General features: G+C 48.1%; 1 protein-coding gene across 4 annotated transcripts; it reads right to left on the reverse strand.

Moving 5' to 3' along the window:
* Window positions 1-391: 391 nt before the first annotated feature.
* Window positions 392-27442, reverse strand: map3k14a (mitogen-activated protein kinase kinase kinase 14a). 4 transcript variants are annotated; one of them, XM_076995797.1, is made up of 16 exons: window positions 27311-27442; window positions 10838-11103; window positions 10633-10672; window positions 10356-10530; window positions 8865-9269; window positions 8104-8238; window positions 7881-8010; window positions 6944-7072; window positions 4764-4862; window positions 4354-4511; window positions 4027-4177; window positions 3494-3790; window positions 2640-2749; window positions 1810-1942; window positions 1468-1568; window positions 392-1372 (listed from the first exon to the last, which is right to left on the reverse strand). In XM_076995797.1, exons 2-16 carry the CDS (start codon window positions 11091-11093, stop codon window positions 1136-1138), a joined length of 2556 nt encoding a protein of 851 aa, XP_076851912.1. In that variant the 5' UTR covers window positions 11094-11103; window positions 27311-27442; the 3' UTR covers window positions 392-1135. The 4 variants fall into 4 exon arrangements, with proteins under 4 accessions (XP_076851912.1, XP_076851918.1, XP_076851932.1 ...); XM_076995803.1 differs by having other exon boundaries at window positions 27317-27402; XM_076995817.1 differs by lacking the exon at window positions 27311-27442 and adding an exon at window positions 27082-27226.

Here is a 27442-nt window from a genome sequence, read left to right on the forward strand (position 1 = left end):
ATCAAAAACACGTCAAGTTTTCCATTAATTCAAGATGTTTTGTGCAGTTTAATATGGTATGATGACACCACTTTAAAAGTTACACGTATGAGAATCTACGTTAAAATTCATTGTGTTCAACATGTTTGTGTGAATGGGAGTTCTTGCTGTGGAGGAATGAACATGCAGTGGTCCAGAACACTAGATGAAAAATCTTCCACCGAAGTACCATGGCACTGCTATTCCAGAATGTTCTTTTTGTGTTCTAGAATGTCTGCATCAGTTCCTCCTAAATAATGAAGTTAAATGTAGTGAATGTGTTCTGTCAGACCAAATAAATATAACTGCTGTTTATAACTGGACAGTGTGCACAGCATGGTAAATGAGGACAAAAAGGACAATGGAGAGTTGCTCATTCGAAGAGTCCCAGGGTTTATTCTCATGCTGACACACATTTTGATTGGTATAGGAGATAGATGAATATAGCAGTGGTTAAGCTACAAGACCATAAACCTCACATGATCACATGTACCACACAGCTCCAAAACGTAGCTAGAGTAAAATGTAAATGTGCCATATTTTGTCAATTGTGATTTTTACACCGCAATCAAAATTTGTCCTCCGCATTTAACCCATCTGTGCAGTTAGAACACACACACACACACACACACACACACACACACTAGTGATTACTAGGGGGCTGTGGATCACACGTGCCCAGAGCGGTGGGCAGCCCTAGCCCGGCGCCCGGGGAGCAGTTGGGGTTAGGTGCCTTGCTCAAGGGCACCTCAGTCATGGCCTCAGGTCTGGGAATCGAACCCACGACCCTCCGGTCACAAGACCAGTTCCCTACCACCAGGCCATGACTGCCCCTAGAGAAACATGCACTTGTAAAAAAAATAAAAAACCACAGCAACATTAAAATCAAATTTTTAACCAATGTAAAATTTATCTGTAACATTTTAAATGTCCCCCCCCCCCCCCCCCCCCAAAAAAAAAAATGTATTGCACATGTAAATGCTGTAGCTATATGCAGAAATACAGACACACAAAGAAGTTACTGGGATACACTGGGAGGAGAAAGAAGATGGGGAACGAGAGACAAAGAAATGTCAGAAGACTGAAGGAGGCGCAGAAGGAGGCGCACAGGGACGGTTCAGTCCCACGTCTCCAGCTCCCCGTCTCTGACTCGCCAGGTCCACGGTGCTTTGCAGCGAGGGGCGTGTCTGCAGTCTGGCACCCTGTCACAGCAGGGCTTGTACTCAGGTGGGTGGGCGTGTCTGTGGTCAGGCGCGGGGACACAGTACAGAATGAGGCCGCTTTCCTGCACCTCCTCGTTGTGGTGCACCAGGGAGCCGTCCTCACAGCACAGGCTGAACACCTTCTCGGAGATCTGCCAGACACGCGATCACACACACACACGTCAGCCGGGCCACACGCACAAACACCTGGACAGCCGGCGGACTGCTGTGCACACTCCGTCCTTACCTGATCACTGATTCCCACTGCTATGTGGCCCACCTTCACACGGGGTGTCTCACGGATATGCAGGCTTCGCCCATCGAAGTCCCTGATACAAACATCGACCCCTGCGCAGGCAGGAAAAACATTGCACATCCATAACTTCACAAACTTCATAACTTTCACTTTACAATTTTTGTCTAAAACATTTGCCCTGTAAAAAGAGAATGTGCTCTAAAATCTATTCTAATGAATGCACTGTTGATTTGACATTGGCAAATAAAATTATTCAAGCTACTGATATGACATGATTGCCTAGGTTTCTAAATTTAAATGTGATGGCCAATTTGAATATTATCTGTCACTCACCCTCAAAGCAGCGGGGCTGAGGGGCGGGACCCGGCCAATCCATGCTGATGCTCAGGCCGTCTGACTGGCTGCTGTAGGAGAACACACCCGAGCTGAGGTCATCACTGGGGCCAACCGACCAGCGTCCAGAGTCCTGGAAGATGCCATCAACAGACCGTGCATAGTGAGAACCTGCCATGTCCATTGTTTACATGAAACTCAATAAAGGTCGCCGTGGGTCAGCAGATGACAGAGAAGTGCGGAGGCGCGGACTTTCCTCTCAGAGAGGGAATGGAGATTAAAAATGTTGTGTGTTGCTCCAGAATAATGTAAACCGCATTATAATGTGTCACTAGTCCAGAGCACATGCTTTCTAGTGAAAAAAACAACCCTCCAAAACCATAATGAATAACAACAACACCATTTTATAAATGTTACTATGCTTTACACAGAAACGTATATGCAGCCTTAAAGAACACAAAAATGTGTTCAGAATGACCAGCTCACATAATAAGGGCTAAACAAATGTAAAGAGAGCTCAGGCTTATGTACTAAAACACGATGAATTGAGGAAGTTATGTGAGAGATCCATAGTGTGATAAGCAGTCTTCTGGTAGCAGCCGCTAACAACAAAACATGCAGACAAACTGGCACTTCCAGCAAACAATGGCCTTACCGTCAGCCGTAACACGTTCTGAGTAATCTTATCTGAGTGACATGAGAGATGAATATCGGCTCATGGGAACGTGTTCCTCATACCGTGCCTGAACACAACATTAGCACTAGCAGAAGCCTTTATGTCAGTGTGTGTGAGCGTGTGTGTGTGTATGTGTGTGTATGGATGGGTTTACCTTTTTGTCCCATGATTCTCTGGGAGAGAGGCAGTCACTGCCCAGGTAGGACAGAAGCTGTTCCTGCCGCTCAGCTGAGTGGAGGTGAGACAAACTACTGACATATAAATCTACGCAGACAGGAAGAGAGAGAGAGACAATGTGAGAGAGAGACAGCAGAAACAAGCAGCTTTTTAGTCTCTCAGAGTACAAATAATCACAGATACAACCTGAGAGAAGCTAAAAGTCACAGCATACAGGAACACAGATCAGTGAACAATATGGTAATATTGTAATGGTCTTACGGTAATAGGGTTCAGTGAAGAGCAGTTTATGGTAATATAGTTCAGTGAACAGCAGTCTATGGTAAATAGGGTTCAGTGAACAGCAGTTTATGGTAATAGGGTTCAGTGAACAGCAGTCTGTGGTAATAGGGTTCAGTGAACAGCAGTCTGGTAATAGGGTTCAGTGAACAGCAGTCTGTGGTAATAGGGTTCAGTGAACAGCAGTCTGGTAATAGGGTTCAGTGAACAGCAGTCTGTGGTAATAGGGTTCAGTGAACAGCAGTCTGGTAATAGGGTTCAGTGAACAGCAGTCTGGTAATGGGGTTCAGTGAACAGCAGTCTGTGGTAAATAGGGTTCAGTGAACAGCAGTCTGGTAATAGGGTTCAGTGAACAGCAGTTTGTGGTAATAGGGTTCAGTGAACAGCAGTCTGGTAATAGGGTTCACTGAACAGCAGTCTGTGGTAATAGGGTTCAGTGAACAGCAGTCTGGTAATAGGGTTCACTGAACAGCAGTCTGTGGTAACAGGGTTAAGTCAATAGCAGCTTATGGTAATAGGGCAGAATTTTCTCACTAGTCCCCAGACACTAACCCATCTCAAGCTTGCGAAACTCCTGTTCAGTTGGTTGAGTGGTGGGAGGAGGGTTCCCCTCGCTTCTCTCCACATCCTCTTCGTCATCTTCTTCCTCACCCTTCTCATCTTCCACCTCTTCCATGTCATCGGTGCTCTCACACTTTGAGCTTTGCTCCGCCCCCTCTCTCCGCTGGTGCTCTGGGCCCATCCACTGTTGCACAGAGCTATGGGAGAAGGTGGCTTGCTCATTCCTGTCTGGCTTCTCTATTGGCTTCTGATAGGCTCCTCCCCTGGCAGAGCTGTGAAGACCTCCCACTACAGTGAAAAAATACAGACAGCAGCGTGAAATCCTACATTCCCACACCCAGGAACCAAGACTATGTGCTTTAGGGTGCGTAGCTGTAGCACCATCAGGATGCTCACACAACAACACTCTGCATATATAATAAAAGCGGCGGGTCTACGACTAAGTTTCTTTTTGATATTTTCTAACTCTGAGCTGGACTCCAGTTCCAGGAGTCGTGCTGGAGGGCGTGTGTGGGTGTGCTCACGTTGTTGGAGAGCTTTGGCTGTTTGCGCTCGGAGTTGTTTAGCTGAGGCCCTTTTGCTCGGGTCCTTCAGGAGTCCCTGTTTGATGACCTCAGCAGTGTGGGGGCTGCAGCCAGATGGGGTCTCCTTCAGGGGCGGAGGTTCCTCGGCTATCTGCACCACACAGGCAACCGACCAATGAGCAGTGAGTCCAGCCACCTAGCTCAGGGCTGTAAGGGCAGGCTGTTTACAAGTCATGAGTGGCCTCGCTGATCTAACAGCAACTGCCAAGAACAGCAATCATCTTCTCTGTGGTGCAGTAATAAATGTTCACAGCCAATCAGCATCACCTTGAGGTAGAGTGGGCGGGAGAAGAAGCGTATCCAAGGCTGCCAGCCACTGAGCATGTGCAGAAGCATGCAGCAGCTGCTCCACACGTCTGCCTTAGCACAACGCGTCTCGCTACGGGCCACCTCAGGAGCCATGTGTGTCTCGGTCCCCTTCAAACCTACACACACACACACACACGCACGTGCGCGCACACACGCACGCACGCACACACACACACACACACACACACACACACACACACACACACACACACGCACGCACGCACGCACACACACACACACACACACGCCCATACATGCACAAACCAAAATAGTAGCATACCCGGTCAACCAAATGCAAACAAGATCTTCTTTAAATGCTATTTAAGAGTCTGTGACTATTTCAAATACTAGAAGACTTTTTTTTTTACCACGAAAGGGACTGAATCCATGTTGGTCTAATCTCTCAGATTGTCCAAAGTCACAAAGGAATGTGTCTAATCCATCCTCGGACAGCAACACATTATCCGCTGGAAACAAATACACACAGAAGTAAAACACACTTTTGCTGAGTGCACACTGCAAAATTTGGAAAGCTTCATGAGTTGTGCATCAGATTTCTGGAGGCCCCTCAGAGTGTGTGAGGTTCCTGCTGTGTGAGGTTCCTGCTGTGTGGGGTCCCTGCTGTGTGAGGCCCCTGCTGTGTGAGGCCCCTGCTGTGTGAGGTCCCTCAGAGTGAGGTCCCTGCTGTGTGAGGTCCCTGCTGTGTGAGGTCCCTGCTGTGTGAGGCCCCTGCTGTGTGAGGTCCCTGCTGTGAGATCCCTTGTGTTAGGGCCCTGCTGTGTGGGGTTGCTGTGTGAGGTCCATCTGTGTGAGCTTGATCTGTGTAATGTTGCTCTATGTAAGGTCCCTGCTGTGTGAAGCCCCTCTGTGTGAGGTCCCTGTTGTGTGAGGTCCCTGCTGTGTGAGGCCCCTCTGTGCGAGGTCCCTGCTGTGTGAGGCCCCTCTGTGTGAGGTTGCTCTGTGTGAGGCCCCCATGCATGAGGTTCCTCTGTGTGAGGCCCCTCTGTGTGAGGTTGCCTTGTGCGAGGCCCCTCTGTGCGAGGTCCATCTGTGTGAGGCCCCTTTGTGTGAGGTTGCTCTGTGTGAGGTTGCCCTGTGCGATGTCCATCTGTGCGAGGCCCCTCTGTGCGAGGTCCATCTGTGTGAGGCCCTTTTGTGTGAGGTTGCTCTGTGTGAGGTTGCCCTGTGCGATGTCCATCTGTGCGAGGCCCCTCTGTGTGAGGTCCCTCTGTGTGAGGCCGTTCTGTGTGAGGTCGCTCTGTGTGAAGTTGCCCTGTGTGATGTTCCTCTGTGTGAGACCCCTCTGTGTGACGCCCCTCTGTGTGAGGTCCCTTTGTGTGAGGCTGCTCTGTGTGAGGTTGCTCTGTATGAGGTCTCTCTAGGAGACCGCATGGCTCTATACAGGAAGCAGGATATATATTCCAGGAACACAAGTGTGAGATAAGTGCTCTCAACCCACCCCTACACTACTGCTCAGATCTGATGGCTCAGACCTGTAGCTGCAGAGTGCTGACATAATCAAACACCAGAGGGCGCCCTAGATGACAGGCACAGCAGGGTCACGATTCTGTCTTCATAAAATGTCGTCCACTTTGTTGCCTTTTTCTAAACATGTTACTTGTACTTGAATGGATATTTCTGTTATGAATTCAATTTCTCAGTGTTCTTACAAAGTCCTCTGTATCTTTGTGTGTTTCGATTTACTTTGACTGTCATTATCTCTCCCCTCCCCCCTCCCTTGCTGTTTCATGAGTCACTGTGGGAAATTCCCAACCTCTCTCTCTCTCTCTCTCTCTCTCACTCTCTCTCTCTCTCTCTCTCTCTCTCTCAAGCAAACAAACAAACACACACACTCAACCCTGGTCTCTCATATACACACACACACACACCCCTCTCTCTCACCACAGGTGCTGTGTGCCTCACCCTGTTCCTCCGAAGAGCCATGAAGACTTAAAGCCACAGAACCAAAGAGCTGCTGAAGCGTGTGGAAGCTGACATCACACATCACACACTCCATGCCACTCAGCCAGTGCTACGCATACATGTAGCTCATCATGTACACTGCCTCAAAAGCTTGGTTAAACACTGCTACAGATACAGGTAGCATCATGTAGACACCATACTGTCACTGTTACACCACTGTGGATATCGTGGCATCCCTAATCTTGACACGGGCAGCACACAGCAGCTGTTAGCAGCAGATGGCGTGTCGTTCAGGGCTTGAATCTTGCACATGCTGCCTGTGGCTGCCTGCCTGTTCAACACCAGACACGCCTTCTCCATATGAGCCGATTTATGAATGTATGATTCAACACTGCAGTTTCAAGCTGAATGCTCAGACATTGGTACACTAGCCATATAACTGACAACGGCATCTTTCGAATACTCAGATCCAAAACAGTACACTAACTTGAAACGCACCATGCAGTATCTGAATATGGCATGTGACAGTGGTTTCGTGTGTGTCACATCAAAAGTCAACTCATACCAGACAGACAGACAGCCGGACGGACAGACAGACTCGGTTCCTTTCCAACCTTGGCCATACCTTTGATGTCCAGGTGCAGGACGCACTTCCTGTGCAGATACTCTAGCGCCCCCAGAACCTGCTGCATGTAGTGCAGGGAGAGATCTTCAGGGAGTCGCCCCCTCTCCTTCAACAGCTGCCCCAGAGAGCCTGGGAGGGGGGGGGGGGGAGTCAGGAGACGTCACTAACAGGACTTACGGGACTGGATTACCTCCGCTCCATTTTGTATGGGGAAGGAGAGTGCACCCTCACCAGGTTTGAGACACACACACACACACACACACACACACACACACACACACACACACACACACACACACACATTTAAGAGTGTTTTGTATGGGGGAGGAGAGTGCACCCTCACCAGGTTTGACACACACACACACATTTAAGAGTGTTTTGTATGGGGGAGGAGAGTGCACCCTCACCAGGTTTGACACACACACACACACACACACACACACACACACACATTTAAGAGTGTTTTGTATGGGGGAGGAGAGTGCACCCTCACCAGGTTTCACACACACACACATTTAAGAGTGTTTTGTATGGGGGAGGAGAGTGCACCCTCACCAGGTTTGACACACACACACACACACACACACACACACACACACACACACACACACACACACACACACATTTAAGAGTGTTTTGTATGGGGGAGGAGAGTGCACCCTCACCAGGTTTGACACACACACACACACACACACACACACACACACACACACACACACACACACACACACACACACACACACACACACACACACACACATTTAAGAGTGTTTTGTATGGGGGAGGAGAGTGCACCCTCACCAGGTTTGACACACACACACACACACACACACACACACACACACACACACACACACACACACACACACACACACACACACACACACACACACACATTTAAGAGTGTTTTGTATGGGGGAGGAGAGTGCACCCTCACCAGGTTTGAGGTCCATGAAGAGGATGATGGACGGGCCCTCTCGCACAAACCCAAAGAGTTCCACCACACGAGGGTTCTGGAGGACACTCCACGTGCCGACCTCCTCTCTGCTGAAACTCTGCAATGGCACCTACGGGGCGCGGTGTGGGGAGCAAGGTTACATCACACACACCCTCGTGCACACGTGGCCATGGACACACACGTTGGAGCGAGGCCCGGGTACCTTCTTGGCGGCACACGTGAAGCCGCTGCACTTGTCCGTGATGCTGTACACCTCCCCGTAGGAACCGAGCTTCAGCACCTCACGCACATCGTACTCCCTCCCCTCCCGGTACTCATGGTTGTCAGGATGGAGCTCCTTCATGCACACAGAGGAGAAGGTGTGATGAACACACACACACACACACACACACACGGTTCAGGGTGTGTTTCATCACACATCACACACACTGCTCACTGCACCGTAAACTGGTACTGTGGGAAATGTAGAGACAAAAATGGCCATGAGGGCACAGTCAGCACAAGCAACAGTATCACAGTTGGGATTAACGTTTGAATCCCAGCTGTGCCACGTGACTGTTAATAAAAATAAATATGTCCCTAAAAAGTTACTTTCATAACAAAATAGAAGGAAGCTAACCTAATTCACATTAGTGCAAAATATGATGCCTGTAGGTTTTAAAAGACAGAACAACCCATCTATTAATGCGTGGTGCGTGTGTGTGTGTTTGAGGAAACTCCCGTAAGCGGAACTAGGCTACTGAGGTAAACATGAAACTTCTCAGCAGTGAAAAACAGGAAACCCAACAGCCACAAGGGCAGCTTGTAGCTGTACAAACACACATATATACCGCTGCGCGTACGGAGGCACAGGCTGAAGCGTGACAGGTCAACAGCTCTCTCTCGCCGTGACCCGTCCACACCATCACTCCGCCCGCCATCCACCCGTCCCTACGTCCACGGGGCTGCCGTCCCCCCAATCACCTTTCTGAAGAGAAGACCTTCGTTGGTGTCCCACTCTTCCTCACAGCCGGACGCCTCCTCCTCCTTCTCCTGTCTGTCCTTCACCTCCCTGTCCAGCTGGTTGATGAAGGGGGTGGCGAGGGTGGGGTCCGTGTGCGTGACGTAGTTGCGCAGACAGCTCACCGCCAGGCTGCAGGAGGTCTGACTGGGCAGGGGCGAGTGGCGCTCCTCCTCGTACGGGTCTCCAGGGGCCAACGCCACCAGCCTGCTCCAGTCAGGGTCGCAGGCGAGGGCCGTTTCCCTGACGATGTAGGGGGAGGGGAACAAAGCGTGCGCCGTCTCCTGCACACAGAGGCTCTCTGTGCTAACGACGCCATCGCTGCTACACACCTCACTGCTGGGGCTGCTGTAGTGGCACTCGCCGACCTGCAGGACACACACAGGTGTGCACAGGTGAGCACAGGTGAGCTGGGGGGAAGCCACACAATGTAGGAATGAAGACGCTGAAGACGTGATGAAGCTGCGCTGTTTGTATTGTATCAAAGTCTGAATGGTCCTTAACTGCTAGTGTTCTCAGGATGTTTTTTTCCACCATTTTACAAGCTTTCCACCAGTTAATAAGCTTAAAAGACAGACCTGGACATAAATTGTCATGTGGTGTGACGTCACAAAGTTTTTGGATCCCTTTATGTAAACTAGAAATACATTTCATACAAAATAAACAATGATGGAATGTCTCATCCTCCATCTTATCTTAACATTTTGTGAATGTACTGTTTCTGACCTCATGAAGTGATTTTTTAAAATTCATATGTACATTTTCTCAAAGTAGTGCCATCACACCACAGGACTAACAGAAATTGACATGTTAATTGTTTGACATAAAGTATAAAATGTATTAAAGTAATAAAAGATTTAAACTCACTGTCCAAATTTGACATCATTGGTAAATATCTGACATTGTTTTTTGCTTGACAAAATACTCCTATAGTTGTCCATCAAACGGCCTGCTTAATAAACGTGATCATCCACATTTATAAATGGCCAAAACCATTTATAAAGAGCTCTGGTTGTTACTGATACATTTTCTGAATGCGTATATTGCAAACTTCTTCTACATTACTGTCACACAGTGAGACATTTTGCATCTTTACCTTACAATAAAAAATAAAAACAGAACGCATCTGGGTCATTATAGTAGATCTCATTAGAGCCGGTCTGATTACTGGTCTCATTAGAAGTGGTTATTAGATCTGATCTCACTGGAGTTGGTCTCATTATAACTTCTCATTAGAGCCGGTCTGATTACTGGTCTCATTAGAAGTGGTTATTAGATCTGATCTCACTGGAGTTGGTCTCATTATAACTTCTCATTAGAGCCAGTCTGATTACTGGTCTCATTAGAAGTGGTTATTAGATCTGATCTCACTGGAGTTGGTCTCATTATAACTTCTCATTAGAGCAGGTCTGATTACTGGTGTCACCAGAACTGGTGGATGGACCTGATCTCACCTCTCCACTGTCCTGTTCTTGCACTCCAGTGAGCCTCTCCACCCTCTCCTCCCCCTCCACCCTGGTGGCCTCACTGCTTTCCCTCCTCTCTCCCTGCCTCCGCCGATGTCTTCGACGTCTCCTCCTGTGGGGCCGGTGTTGGGACGAGGCCCCCTGCACATAGCAGAAGGTGGAGCTACAAGCACAGGGAGAGAAAATAAACAGAGGTCAATGTGCATGTGGCCAGGGGGTGTATACTCTCATGGTTCAGAGCAGACGATGTCGATCAGATCCGTACCTGCTGTTGGGACAGAATTCCTGTGAGTCCTGAGATTCACCTTTAAAAAACAAAACATGCCCTAGTAAGTTTGTGTTTCACATAAACACACCACCAAACAACATGCTCACGTTTTAGGCCCCCAGTTAAACAGTAATACGGCCCCCAGTTAATGTGAAGTCTTTCCTGTCTCTGTGCTCCTGTAAGAGACGGATGTGGGCCTTACATTCTGCCTGGGCGATGATGGAGGGCTTCTCTGTGCCCAGAGGGCCGGGGCCCATGTGCTTGGCTGTGCCATGTGAGATGATCTTTAGGAGAAACGTGGAGAGAGTGCTCATCTTCTCAGCTTCGGCGGCGTTGGTTGTGCTGGAGCAGCAGGGCTGAGGACGGGCCTCCATGTAGCCCAGGGCCTCCACCTTGGGCTGGTTGGAGGACATGGAGAAGGGAACCGTGGAGTTCAGGATCCTATGGACCACGGCCATCTTTCAGACCCTGCGGACAGACAAACCAACAGTTGCTTCTGTGAGTCACACGCATCTGGAGAAGAAGCTCGCAAATCACAGGTGGACGTATTTCATGTGTGTGCGTGTGTGTGTGTGCGTGTGTGTGTATGTTAGTGTCAGTCGGGTGCATGTTTGAGAATGGCTGGGTGTCACCTTTGTAATATGGGCCTGATGGTTCTTTATGAGTCGTGCATACACACCTGCTCAGTGCGAGTGGTGCACACACACCTGCTCATCGCGCATTGCACACACAGACACACACACACACACACACACACACACACACACACTCCTGTCTAACTCATGCATTCATGAGTAGTGGCAGCTCACACCTGCACTCCCAGCTCTCCTCTGCTCATGGACAGTGATATGGCCCAGTCTCCCCTTTCACACCTGCTGCATTTAAACAGTGCTGACACGCAGTCTAATCTGCTGTGAACTTTGGACCCGGTTGTAAATGGAGCGGAGCTACAACGCTTGTTCCCACGGTCCCGCTGGGACGCCCTCCACAGAGACAGACCCAGCGGTCCGGCTCACGCCAGCCCACCACGGCTACCGCATCACGGGTCACCTCCCGCCTTACGTATAACAGACCAGTCTGCATGTTAAATGTTTCTGCGTGTTTAAAGGTCTTAAACGTCCTTTTTCAGTGTGCGAATGTGTAGTGTTGAAAACGGTCTATGTCTGCAACTGGAACATGATCCCAGTTGCCTAGCGACAGTGCAAACACTCCTTAAACACGAGACACATGCTGAGCAGCTAAGGCAGACGCAGTCTCGCAGTCTCGCAGACGCCCGCACTGTCGCCTGTGATCAGCACGGCCGGCGGTGACTCCCAGCCCAGTGACATGGGGTTAAACCACCAATCACAGAGTCATAAAATAACACCATGGCAACCCAGGCTGTGCTGAATAGCATGGAACATTCTGCTACAACTGAATAACCTCCCTTTTTAAAATCACCACGTCTGTTTGACAGCTGTCACTACGGTACCTTCACTGGCATGACAACCCCAACGGAGGCTTTGAGGAACCGTGAGCTTATACTGTCTTTCACGCTGCTATTCAGAAATACAGTACAGAGAATGCTGACCTGTGGTGTACTGTAGACTGAATGCTAACCTGTGGTGTACTGTAGACTGAATGCTAACCTGTGGTGTACTGTAGACTGAATACTAACCTGTGTTATATAGTAGTTGGAATGTTATACTGAAGTTGTGAAGTTCACTACATTACACAGTTAACTTGAGTTATGATGAACTGATTACTTGCAAAACACAGAAGATCTGTAGTCACTTCCTGGTCCAGGCACTTCCTGGTCCAGTCCAGTCAGCGGTTAATAACTACAAGAAACGAGAGGGTGGGAGGTGGACCTGCTGGATTACAGCACCTTACATCAGTCCTCACATGACCCTCTCAGCATGGCCTCGTTCCAGATACTCTCTCTCAAAGATTCACTCACGCTGCTCACTTTATCTTCCCCTCTCTCTCCCTCCCACTCTTGCTCTCTCTCTCTCCCCCTCCCTCCCTCTCCCCTGTCTCTCCCTCTTCAAACGATGAAAACCAAAGCCAAAGTCAGGATGTGACATCACACCCGAGTATTTCACACACACTGGTTTCACACATCTCTGTCCTCCATTTTGAATCTTTTGAGAAGGCCAGCGGTGACACGAGGGCTTCCTGAGAAGCATGAGTGTTCATGTCACGTGAGCTCACCTCACTCGACTCCTTCTCTCAACACTCTAAAACAAGCAGGACTATGTCAGCAACACCAATAATCAGCCAATAAACAAAAACCGGTTTCTCTCACACACATTCACTCTTCTGCTTACTCTGACGGACTGGGTTTCTAGGTAAAACCAACATACCCAGTCCTGTCAGGAATATGGGGGGTGGGGCCAGTGCATGCAGGGTGTGTACGGGGGGACATGAAAAGACCTCATGCTGATGTAAACACCACACCCACTACCATACCAGACCCATCAGGCTGATGTAAACACCACACCCACTACCGTACCAGACCCCTCAGGCTGATGTAAACACCACACCCACCACCATACTAGACCCCTCAGGCTGATGTAAACACCACACCCACCACCATACCAGACCCCTCAGGCTGATGTAAACACCACACCCACCACCATACCAGACCCCTCAGGCTGATGTAAACACCACACCCACTACCGTACCAGACCCCTCAGGCTGATGTAAACACCACACCCATCACCATACCAGACCCCTCAGGCTGATGTAAACACCACATCCACCACCATACCAGACCCCTCAGGCTGATGTAAACACCACACCCACCACCATACCAGACCCCTCAGGTTGATGTAAACACCACACCCATCACCATACCAGACCCCTCAGGCTGATGTAAACACCACACCCATCACCATACCAGACCCCTCAGGCTGATGTAAACACCACACCCACTACCGTACCAGACCCCTCAGGCTGATGTAAACACCACACCCACCACCATACCAGACCCCTCAGGCTGATGTAAACACCACACCCACTACCGTACCAGACCCCTCAGGCTGATGTAAACACCACACCCACCACCATACCAGACCCCTCAGGCTGATGTAAACACCACACCCACTACCGTACCAGACCCCTCAGGCTGATGTAAACACCACACCCACTACCGTACCAGACCCCTCAGGCTGATGTAAACACCACACCCATCACCATACCAGACCCCTCAGGCTGATGTAAACACCACACCCACTACCGTACCAGACCCCTCAGGCTGATGTAAACACCACACCCACTACCGTACCAGACCCCTCAGGCTGATGTAAACACCACATCCACCACCATACCAGACCCCTCAGGCTGATGTAAACACCACACCCACTACCGTACCAGACCCCTCAGGCTGATGTAAACACCACACCCACTACCGTACCAGACCCATCAGGCTGATGTAAACACCACACCCACTACCGTACCAGACCCCTCAGGCTGATGTAAACACCACACCCACTACCGTACCAGACCCCTCAGGCTGATGTAAACACCACACCCACTACCGTACCAGACCCATCAGGCTGATGTAAACACCACACCCACTACCGTACCAGACCCATCAGGCTGATGTAAACAACACATCCATCACCATACCAGACCCCTCAGGCTGATGTAAACACCACATCCATCACCATACCAGACCCATCAGGCTGATGTAAACACCACACCCACCATTGTACCTGACCCCTCAGGCTGATGTAAACACCACACCCACCACCATACCAGACCCCTCAGGCTGATGTAAACACCACATCCATCACCATACCAGACCCATCAGGCTGATGTAAACACCACACCCACCACCATACCAGACCCCTCAGGTTGATGTAAACTCCTCATCCACCATTGTACCTGACCCTGCCTCCTCCTCTGTTACTCGATACAGTCATTTAGCAAAATGCTCTCTTTCATTCACAAGCTACAGGTGTGCATGTATATGGCTGGTGTGCACTTCACAGCAGATCTGGAACACAAGGGAACCGGAATGGCCAAAAGGGCTGAAGGAGCACCTCAACACCAACAGCAACCACACACACAAATACAAAGGAGCACCTCAACACCAACAGCAACCACACACACAAATACAAAGGAGCACCTCAACACCAACAGCAACCTCACGCACAAATACAAAGGAGCACCTCAACACCAACAGCAACCACACACATAAATACAAAGGAGCACCTCAACACCAACACCAACCACACACACAAATACAAAGGAGCACCTCAACACCAACACCAACCACACACACAAATACAAAGGAGCACCTCAACACCAACAGCAACCTCACGCACAAATACAAAGGAGCACCTCAACACCAACAGCAACCACACACACAAATACAAAGGAGCACCTCAACACCAACAGCAACCTCACTAGGGGTGGGCGATATAATATCATTCACAAAAATACCGGTACATTTCTTTATTCGATAGGATTTCGCTATATCGCGACATTATGACGCAAGGACGCAGGTTGTGCGTGCAGCGTGCAAAATAAACATGGCCAACAGCGGAGAGAGCAGCAGTGCTCACACTGTGAATGATTTAGTTCCTAAACGAGGAGCTACATCAGTAGTGTGGAAGTATTTCATGAACAGTTCACGTTCAAAGTTCACAATTTTAATTATGAACTAGTTCAAAGTTCAGTTAATTTTACTTTTTTCGTGAGATATTCAAATACTTTTTTCACGATTTGGCTGTTGCGCAATCAAGGGGCGGACACAAATGCGAAGTAGATAGTACAATCTCATTAGATTTTATTTCACATCTTACAGTTGCAGACGACACGCGAGTGGACCGCGAATGACGTGGCATGATGAATAGAGAACTAACGCTTAATACACTAAAAGGCAGCGGAAATGACAAGGGCCCAAACTAGACCAAACAAGAGTACAACTAATTGTTACATACACTGACATGAACAAACACACGGGAAGCAAGTAACGGCCATACATGAACATGAAGTCTAACAGAACATACATGTATTGCCAGGCACGATATCACGTTAGAGAACACGGAGACCAAACATGAACGGAAAACCTAAAACACTACGAACCTGAAAATGGAACAGAGACTTTAACCATACACAAACACGAAGCTAATCAAAACCACGAATCACAGATAAGGCGTGAATACCGTGCACATCCAACTAGGAAATAAAGAAATGACAATGATCCCCGAAGGTATAGTCTGGACATAGGCTATACACACCAACTAGGACAGGGGTACTCAACTGGCGGACCGCGGTCCGGATCCGGACCCGAACGCAGTCCTGTCCGGACCCAATTTCATTCCTGATTAACTAGATACGGACCAAAACAAAAGCGTAACATTTATTTCAGGGCTATTGAAAAAACACTCCGTCACGAGTGTACGTTTGCCACCCCCCCACCCCCCCGGGCTACAAGCCTGGTTGACGCTTTGCGAGCCGCGCGAGGGTCAGCGCGGCGAAAATAACGTAATCGCTCCGCGTGTGCGCGAGTGCCTCGCGCGCTGTCGGTTCGCGAGGTTGTGCACCTCTCGAATTTTGTAACTTCGCGCGCGCCGCGCTTCAGCGCAATGAACAAAGTCACGTTTTCAGGGTTCATACACCTTTATAAGGTGGAGTTCAAGCACTTGTACGTCACTTTCAAGGTCCATTTCAATATTTCCCAGCATGTTAAACATAATTAAGTTAAATATTTATACATATACTCGAAATAATTCGCTTTTTATCACATTATTTAATGGTTGTTTATTTTAAAAACGCCCAATCTTCACGTCTTCACGTTCTCATGTGTCACGTATGGCTACGCCCCCTCTCCCCGCTGTCACTCCAACGTCTCTGTTCCTCGTGGTTTTGTTATTCTCTGCCTGTTTATCCCGCCCAGCTCGTTGTCTCTGATTCCTCGGTGTTACCACGCCCCTGTCATCATTGTTTGCACCTGATCCATGTTTGGTGTTCTGTGTATATATAATCCCTGAGTGTCCCTTGTCCCTTGTCGGATGTTTTGGATGTTTGATTGTTCTCTCCCTCGCGCTGTTGTATTCGTGTGCCCTGTTCCCGGTGTTATACTCTCTATTGGTTATTTCTCTGTTCTGTGTGTTCAGCCTGGTTTTGTTTCGTGTCTGTCTTCATCATGCCCCTGTACCTGTCTCATCTGGATGGCTCTCCCGTTGTGACCCCTGCCCGTGACTTCGACTACGATTATGGAATGCCCTGTAATAAATCTCGCTCTTCTCTGCGTTTGTGTCCATCTCCTCGCTCCGTGGCGCAAGCTACGTTACATAACATCCGACCTTACCAGGACACAGCGAGAGAGCGAGACTCTGGTAAGTTCAATCGCTGTAATGAGATGTTGGCTGGTTTAATTCGGTTCGACTCTCCGGTATTACAGCGTGAACGAACCAGAGACAGGAATTCCCCTTGCGCTGTGGGTACAGGGGAGTCTCGTCGCTGTAAAAACAAAGCGAAATCACTTTCGGTTTCTAGCTTTAGCGACGAACTCCCTGATAAGCGCTACGTGTCTGCCCGACTCGACACTCACTACAGGGAGGAGCAGCCTGTAGCACGAGACTCGGGCAGACGGAATGAATGTGCAGACGAGCGTTGGCTTGGCTCTCGGTTGGCTTTCAAAAGCCATTGTGAGCTCCCGATACCTCCGACGAGGCGGAGTCACAATGAAAGCCACCGAGAAGCAGTTGTGTCTGTATGTTCTTCCAGGCGCAGACCAGACCGGGGAAGGAGGAAGACCACGCCTCCGACTCAGAGCCCCGTCGCCACAGCGCATGCAGAAGTCGCCTTCCATGAGGAGCACCTCCCTCCTCTGATCCTGCCAGCTTCTCACCTTAAGACGGCAAAGAATTTTTTGGGGGGGAGTAGTGGACACTCACGGCAAGAGTGGCCGACTCCGCCCCCCGGTGACGTCAGTGCGGCGACTCCGCCCCCCGGTGACGTCAGTGCGGCGACTCCGCCCCCCGAGGACGTCAGTGCGGCGACTCCGCCCCCCGAGGACGTCAGTGCGGCGACTCCGCCCCCCGAGGACGTCAGTGCGGCGACTCCGCCCCCCGAGGACGTCAGTGCGGCGACTCCGCCCCCCGAGGACGTCAGCCCGGCGGTTCCGCCCCCCGAGGACGTCAGCCCGGCGGTTCCGCCCCCCGAGGACGTCAGCCCGGCGGTTCCGCCCCCCGAGGACGTCAGCCCGGCGGTTCCGCCCCCCGAGGACGTCTCGTCCACGCCGGTTCCTGTACCCGCGACCCGGAGGAGGTGGTCCACACCGGCCGCTGTTCCCACTGCCCGCCTGCCGGCCGCTGTTCCCGCTGCCCGCCTGCCGGCTGCTGTTCCCGCTGCCCGCCTGCCGGCTCCTGTTCCCGCTGCCCGCCTGCCGGCTCCTGTTCCCGCTGCCCGCCAGCGGGCCCCGCCTGTTCCCGCTGCCCGCCAGCGGGCCCCGCCTGTTCCCGCTGCCCGCCAGCGGGCCCCGCCTGTTCCCGCTGCCCGCCAGCGGGCCCCGCCTGTTCCCGCTGCCCGCCAGCGGGCCCCGCCTGTTGCCCTTGGGACTGTGCTGCCCCCTGTTGGGCATGGACTTTGTGTTCCCCCTGCTCCGCCATGTGCCTCCTATGTTCCGTTGCCCGTGTTCCCCTTGCTCCCTGGTCCCATCCCTGGTTTTGTTTTGGTCCCTGTCCCCGTGGTTGTGTCTGTTCGTGTCCATGTTCCTGTTCCTGTGTCTGTTTCCTGTGGTGTCATCCCTGTCCCTGTCCCCATGTCTGTTCCCCAAGTTGTCACCCACCTTGTGCCAGTGCCTGTCTCCGTTGTTCATGGTGTCTTTGCCTCTGTGTTTGCCTCCGCCCTGTCCCCTGGCCCCACTCCTGTGTCTGTTCCCAGTCCTGTCCCGTCCAGCCCTGCTCCCGTGCCTTGCCCGGTCCCTGCCTGTGTTGCCATGCCCCGGCCCAGCTCCTGGCCAGTCTCTGTTTCCCCTGTCTCTGTCCTGCCTCAGGCTCCTTGTCCTGCCTTGCCCAGTCTTGTCTGTCCCGTAGCGTCCTGTCCCGTGTCCCCTGTCCCTCGCCGTGTACCGTGGTTCCCCGTCCTGTCCGAGTCTGGTTCCTGTCCTGTCTGCCCTTGCGTGCCCCGGAGTGGCACGCTTTGAGGGGGGGTACTGTCACGTATGGCTACGCCCCCTCTCCCCGCTGTCACTCCAACGTCTCTGTTCCTCGTGGTTTTGTTATTCTCTGCCTGTTTATCCCGCCCAGCTCGTTGTCTCTGATTCCTCGGTGTTACCACGCCCCTGTCATCATTGTTTGCACCTGATCCATGTTTGGTGTTCTGTGTATATATAATCCCTGAGTGTCCCTTGTCCCTTGTCGGATGTTTTGGATGTTTGATTGTTCTCTCCCTCGCGCTGTTGTATTCGTGTGCCCTGTTCCCGGTGTTATACTCTCTATTGGTTATTTCTCTGTTCTGTGTGTTCAGCCTGGTTTTGTTTCGTGTCTGTCTTCATCATGCCCCTGTACCTGTCTCATCTGGATGGCTCTCCCGTTGTGACCCCTGCCCGTGACTTCGACTACGATTATGGAATGCCCTGTAATAAATCTCGCTCTTCTCTGCGTTTGTGTCCATCTCCTCGCTCCGTGGCGCAAGCTACGTTACATCATGTTTCGTCCTGGAATTACAAGAGGCTCGTATTTGTTAACCTAATACAAGAGAACTATTCAGTCAGACAGATTTGTTGTGAAACAAAGTAGTTACAATTTCAAGCATTTTAAAGTACTTTAACCTAAATTCCAGCACTTTTCAAACCTGAAACACATAGCAACATTAAAATTGGTCAGGTAAATGTTCATTCCCCTGTTTTGAGGGGTGTTTCTACCACACATCGTTTCGGACAAAACACCACAACCCCCCCCCCCCCCCCGGACCTCAGGTCACAGGTATCTGCCAAAATTGGACCGCTGACAAATTTAGTTGAGTAGCCTACGCCTGAACTAGGAGATAAAGAAACGACAATGATCCCTGAAGGTATAGTCTGGACATATACACACCAACTAGGAGATAAAGAAACGACAATGATCCCTCAAGGTATAGTCTGGACATAGGCAATACACACACACACACTTGTAAAACTAAGACAAGCTAACACGGAACAGCTGAAACAGAGGGGCGTAACAAGAACAAGGAAAACATAAAAACGACGAGACTAGAAGGGGGCGGAGCCAGACGTGACAACTACACGCTAGAAATCACTATACGTTCTTATAAGTGCTATGCCTACCCCGCTCTGCTGCAATTCATCACGGGTAACGTCGTGCGGAAGCCAGTATGTTATTAACTAGCCAGTATGTTAACTATTCTCATGCGGACACTACGTTGCCCACAATGCATTGCGCACACAACGTCAAAACCATTTCTGTCTGGTGATGCATGATTTAAGTGGCACCAGCGAGAATACAGGAGGGAGGAACTTTCTCTCGTTGCGTTTCAAAAGAGAAAACAGATGTCACTCAGTTTTCAATGGAAACAAATTCCAACGTTCATTTACAGTGATGTCTACCGTTCATGATACATAATGTGAACTAATTCACATTGAAGTTTCATTCAGTTCAACGTGTTTCGTTCAGTTAAACGTTCACGAAAAAATGAGCGTGTTCAATGAACGCGTTCTTTTGAACTCGGTCACGCACAACACTGTGAATAGTGAATTTATTTGAGTTTCTCTTTTAACAACTTCCGCCCTGTCCTGCCTCTCTTCTTCGCGCAACTCATTTGGGACGTAGATTTGACTTATTACTGCCTCTTTGTTATTACCTTTTGGGAAGAAAAAATATCGAGATATATATCGTATATCGCCATTCAGCTAAAAAATATCGAGATATTATTTTTGCTCCATATCGCCCAGCCTTAAACCTCACGCACAAATACAAAGGAGCACCTCAACACCAACACCAACCACACACACAAATACAAAGGAGCACCTCAACACCAACCACACACACAAATACAAAGGAGCACCTCAACACCAACAGCAACCACACACACAAATACAAAGGAGCACCTCAACACCAACACCAACCACACACACAAATACAAGGAAGCTAATGTCTGAACAGCAACAGGAAGGAGGAAATGCTGGGCTGACACTGTCCTGATCCTCAGATCACATCATCCTGGATGCCATCACCCTCTTCATCACCCCCTTCATCACCCTCTCCTGTCAAGCTGCTCAAGACCCCCACCTTTCTCTCCCTTCAACTTCCTGTTACCGTCAAGCTCAAGAACACAGGCACACACACACACACACACATGCGCCTGCGCACGCACACACACACGCACACACACACACACACACACACACACACACATATATACAGTACACACACACATGCGCCTGTGCACACACACACACACACACACAAACACACACACACACACACACATGCGCCTGCGCGCACTCACACACACACATAAACAAACACACACACATTTACACACACACACACACACACACTTACACACACAAACACACACACACACACACACACACACACATTTACACACACACACACACACACACACATTTACACACACACACACATTTACACACACACACACATAAACAAACACACACACATTTACACACACAAACACACACACATTTGCACACACACACACACACACACACACACACACACACACACACACACACACACACACACACACACACACACACACACACACACACATTTACACACACAAACACACACACACACATTTACACACACATTAACAACTGCCATGTTCCGCAGGCAGCTCACGTGCCTCTGGAAACACAGAGAAATGAACAGAAAAAAACAAGCGGCACGCAAAAGACATGCAGAGTCAAAGAAAGAGGAAAGGATGAGATGGATGGAGCGACAGATGGGTGCGAAGCCAGCCAGACCTGCCGAGGCACGATGGAGGAACCTCCTTCCCTGCACACGCCTCCCTCTTCCACTCAGGCTCGGAGCTCCAGTGTCAGAGGAAGCTGCTCCCTCTCTCCCTCTTCTGACTCTCACGGGTGAACTGCTAGCTCACAGCCCTCAGTTGAACAAGCACCTCCCTCCCCTCTCTCACACACACTCTGTGCTGTTGATGGTGGCTCACAGCCAGCTCAAGCAGGCTTTCTGATTGGACAAGGTTTCCGAGAAATCCATCAGCTTCTCCTCGGTCAGCCACCCCCCCCCCCCCCCCTTTGCATTCTCTCTCTCACTCTCTTTCTCTCTCTTTCTGTTTTATTTTTCAAGTCTTAATCCTCTTAACATTTGTTAATCCTCACAGCATTTGTTTAAAATAGACTTTGTATTTAACTTCAAGGTCATCAAATATTTTGTCAAATCTATTTCAAATGTATTGGTATTCGGTCACTCAACTTGAAACATATTTAACATGTCATTACACTTATTGTGAACTCTTTTTTCACCATCTGGGAAAAAGCAGATCCAAACTCAGCCGTACCACACTACCACATTACATAAACAGGTTCTCTTCAGTATCAATTCCTGATGCATACCGAGCACTAACCAACACTTCCTTTAGTCTTGAGAGACTGTTTTCATGGCCGGCCCTCCTGTGATCGTGTGATCCACTGGCCTGCGAATCAACACCAGTTCTGCTTCCTCAATTCCAGCACAATCATTTCATACACTGAAACACCAAAAAATGCCTACATAGGCACACAAGTGGTTCTGTCACACAATCATGTGTTAGAGGCCCAGTGACAAGTGTTTTCCTGATATACTACACCGAAAGAGGTGTGAAGAACAAGCACTGACCTAAAATAATACCCAAGAGGCTCAATTAGTGGACAATTTTGGTAATTAACTCCCACTCAGTATCATTAACATGTTTTGTTATCATTCAGACGAAGTCTCGTCCTGGATGCAATGGCAGAGAATCTGAAATAAGCACACTGGGAAAGACTACTGCTGTCAACAAGGTAGTGTGTCGGGACTACCCAGCTGCACAGCTACAACAAGGTAGTGTGTCAGGACCCTGTTGCACAGCTACAACAAGACAGTGTGTCGGGACTACCCTGCTGCACAAGGTAGTGTGTAAACTACAATCTGTCTGAACCTCTGACAGCGTCTTTCCAATGATCTAATGCGTATGCGATAATGTCCACCCCATGTTAACACCTTGAGGGTGAGCTAACTTTAAACATTTAATTTCGGTCCAAGTTATCTTACATAAACCACTGCTGATGTTGGTTCAACACTGTGTTTTTTAATGTGTGGGACTGATACAAATTATGCAGTGTTCAGTGTCAAATTGTATGAGCAAAAATCTCCTTTGCTTGTTCAGGGCGTGCTCATGTGTTGGGAGAGACACAAGGAGAAAAGGGATTACTGCTTATAATGAAAGTGGATGTTTTGCCTTGAGGCCTGACAGATGTGGTGTGTGTAGGCAGTGAAAGAGGTGAAGGTCTGGACTGAGGACAGTGTGTGTCTGATAGACAGATGTTACTGGGCAGGACAGTGAATATGAACATGAGACAGGTCAGTGTGCGAGTAAGACTACAACAGTTCAGACATACATACTCACATAGCACACACACAAATAAGGCACAAATGTTCAAGACCAGGAAACACACACACACACACACACACACACACACACATAATGCAGTGAGTCATCTACGCCCCCGCAGATACGCAGGATGCTTTAGGTCTGAGTAAGGACTGCTCTGAGCTCTAGCGCTGGGGCCCAGTAGAACGTAAAACTGTTGTGTTTGCCCATCTCTGCCCCAGACCTCATTCGACAGCCACCAAACCACTTCAGCCCCTGTGTTCTGCAGCCTGAAGTGTCTTCAATTATGTTAATGGCTAGCCCACACATTCAGGAACCACCAACACAGGTTCTCAAAAGACAAGCAGAATACAAGAAAGTATTGACAAGTAAACACTGACGATGGAGTTGAGAAAAAAGATGTAGATAAGATCGACAGTCGCTGTTTTTATGCCAAGTATTTGTGCATTTAAAAATATTTGTACTGTCAGTAACTGAGTGTTATCATGTAGTGAAGAAAGTCTGCAAAGGAAATTTCCTTACTGTACACCTTTTTAAAAATTATTTCTTGTGTTTTCTTGTGTTCAGTTAGTGTTTCAAGTTTTTAACAGACACACTATTCATAATCATAACTATGATTTCATTTGAGAAACACTATCTGTAATCCCTATACATCTCAAGTTTCAATCTGAGAATGAACTTCGAGTGCAGTGAAGTTGTGCATGGAGCATGATAAGCAAACAACCTGACATAAAAATACAGAATTCAGAATAATATACACATTCATTCATGCACATGTAACAGTATTAGTCATGATATATATTTTCAGTAATGTTTCCAGCAGATAACCACATGCCTATTAGTGTGGTGTTTCTCTGTGTTTAGTTCCAGTAGCTTCTAAACACCAGAGGTAGGCAAGGCGGTCTGGAGCTAAAAATACATCAGAGAAACAAAGCTATTGCAGTATTCAATATGGATAACAACTACAGTATTGACTACGCAAAGTGCCTTTTAATATTTGCATTCATGCCACATTAAGGCATATTATGGCTTGTAACTGACCTTAAGTAGATACAGTGGGTTGCAAAAGTATTCATACCCCTTGAACTTTTCCATATTTTGTCACATTACAACCACAAACATAAATATATTTCACTGGAATTTAATGTGAAAGACCAACACAAAGTGGTATACAATTGTGAAGTGGAAGGAAAATTATACATGAATCAACACTTTTTTTACAAATAAAAAACTGAAAAGTGCGATGTGCAAAATTATTCAGCCCCCCTGAGTCAATACTTTGTGGAGCCACCTTTTGCTGCAATTACAGCTGCAAGTCTTTTAGGGTATGTCTCCACCAGCTTTGCACATCTAGTGACTGAAATTCTTGCCCATTCCTCCTTGCAAAACAGCTCAAGCTCAGTCAGATTGGATGGAGAGCGTTTGTGAACAGCAGTTTTGAGATCTTGCCACAAATTCTCAATTGGGTTTAGGTCTGGACTTTGACTGGGCCATTCTAACACATGAATATTGTTTTTTTTAAACCACTCCATTGTAGCTCTGGCTTTATGTTTAGGGTCGTTGTGCTGCTGGAAGGTGAACCTCCGCCCCAGTCTCAAATCTTTTGCTGACTCCAACAGGTTTTCTTCCAAGATTGCCCTGTATTTGGCTCCATCCATCTTCCCATCAACTTTGACCAACTTCCCGGTCCCTGCTGAAGAGAAGCACCCCCAGAGCATGATGCTGCCACCACCATATTTGCAGTGGGGATGGTGTTTTCAGAGTGATGTGCAGTGTTATTTCTCCGCCACACATAGCGTTTTGCATTGTGGCCAAAAAGTTAAATTTTGGTCTCGTCTGACCAAAGCACCTTCTTCCACATGTTTGCTGTGTACTCAACATGGCTTCTCGCAAACTGTAAACGGGACTTCTTATGGTTTTCTTTTAACAATGGCTTTCTCCTTGCCACTCTTCTATAAAGACCACATTTGTGTAGTGCACGACTAATTGTTGTCCTGTGGACAGTTTCCCCCACCTAAGCTGTGGCTCTCTGCATTTCATCCAGAGTCACCATGGGCCTCTTGGCTGCCTCTCTGATCAGTGATCTCCTTGTTCGGCCTGTAAGTTTAGGTGGACGGCCTTGTCTTGGCAGGTTTACTGTGGTGCCATACTCTTTCCATTTCCGGATGATGGATTGAACAGTGCTCCATGAGATGTTCAAAGCTTGGGAAATCTTTTTATAACCTAAGCCTGCTTTAAACTTCACCAAAACCATATTCCTAACCTGTCTGGTGTGTTCTTTGGACTTCATGATGCTGTTTGCTCCCCAATATTCTCTTAACCAACATCTGAGGCCGTCACGGAGCAGCTGTATTTGTACTGAGATTAGATTACACACAGGTGGACCCTTTTGAGTCATTAGCAGTCATCAGGCAACTTCTGAATGCAATTGGTTGCACTCAGGGAAAATGGGGCTGAATACTTTTGCACGTCGCACATATTCGTTTTTTATTTGTAAAAAATGTTTTGATTCATGTATAATTTTCCTTCCACTTCACAATTGTATACCACTTTGTGTTGGTCTTTCACATTAAATTCCAGTGAAATATATTTATGTTTGTGGTTGTAATGTGACAAAATATGGAAAAGTTCAAGGGGTATGAATACTTTTGCAACCCACTGTAAATACAACAGCCATACTTATTATTGCCTATTAATAAACATGTTGGTAATTTGTTATTAATTAGTCATTGCCATAGTCATGCGTCAAACAACAAAACAATTAATCAGAAACTACTGTTTTTGCTGTCATATCCATATTGTCCATATCACACTTTATAGTCTATCTCAAACCTTGCAAAGATGCCGACATTTATCTGTGTGTTTAGTGACACCGGGTGAGATTTATCCGTCTGTAGCTCTATCTTGTCAGAGTTGGTCATCAGGCTCTTAGCAGAGCTACATATCCATCCGGTACCAACAGTTATGTTTATGTCAACATACACGTTACACGGCCCGGTCAGTAGTGTCCTCTGTACTTATTTACCATTAACGTGGTGAGGGTACAAACATACTACAGTGGGATATATTTAAAGGTATTTACCATTAATGTGGTGAGGGTACAAACATACTACAGTGGGATATATTTACAGGTATTTACCATTAACGTGGTGAGGGTACAAAGATACTACAGTGGGGTATATTTTTCGGTATTTACCATTAATGTGGTGAAGGTATAAAGATACTACAGTGGGATATATTTACGGGTATTTACCATTAATGTGGTGAGGGTACAAACATACTACAGTGGGGTATATTTTTCGGTATTTACCATTAATGTGGTGAAGGTATAAAGATACTACAGTGGGATATATTTACTGGTATTTACGATTAATGTGGTGAAGGTACAAACATACTACAGTGGGATATATTTACGGGTATTTACCATTAACGTGGTGAGGGTACAAACATACTACAGTGGGATATATTTACGGGTATTTACCATTAACGTGGTGAAGGTACAAACGTACTACAGTGGGATATTTTTTACTGGTATTTACCATTAATGTGGTGAAGGTACAAACATACTACAGTGGGATATATTTTCTGGTATTTACCATTAATGTGGTGAGGGTACAAACATATTACAGTGGGATATATTTACAAGTATTTAACGTTAATGTGGTGAAGGTACAAACATCACAGTAGGATATATTTACTGGTAATTAACATTAATGTGGTGAAGGTACAAACACATTACAGTGTGATATATTTACTGGTATTTTTATGGCAAAGCTGCGCGTTTATATAGAAAGTATTGCTATCTAAAGTCGATCAAACTCGCCTAGTCAGCCAGCTAGCTGAAATGTAAAACAGTTTTATTCATTTATAAACACATTAGACTTAACTAACCTCTACGAGTAGCCTTTACATTTCCAGCGGAGGCCCGAGCTGAAGGCCGAACAACCCAGCGCTGCTTCACTACAACTTCCTTATGTTTTCCGCCATTTCACAACAACCAAAATATTTATGTAAATGAAATGCTAGCGAACTAAAGTACGTGGTCGACCGTGTTTCAGCTCAGAAATATTACTCATGTTCTAACTAGCTTACTCAATGAGTTCAAACTAAGTGAACTTACCGTTACCTGTACAAAGCGAGTTGAAGATATCGGCTTTTGCTGGGCGTCTGTTCTGCTGCAGCTCCTCCAGATGTATCGACAGGAAACATGACGCTGCGCCACTGATGCGGCCAGCGGATATCGAAAGTTGTG

Source organism: Brachyhypopomus gauderio, chromosome 2 (genome assembly GCF_052324685.1).
Source record: "Brachyhypopomus gauderio isolate BG-103 chromosome 2, BGAUD_0.2, whole genome shotgun sequence".
Taxonomy (NCBI): domain Eukaryota; kingdom Metazoa; phylum Chordata; class Actinopteri; order Gymnotiformes; family Hypopomidae; genus Brachyhypopomus; species Brachyhypopomus gauderio.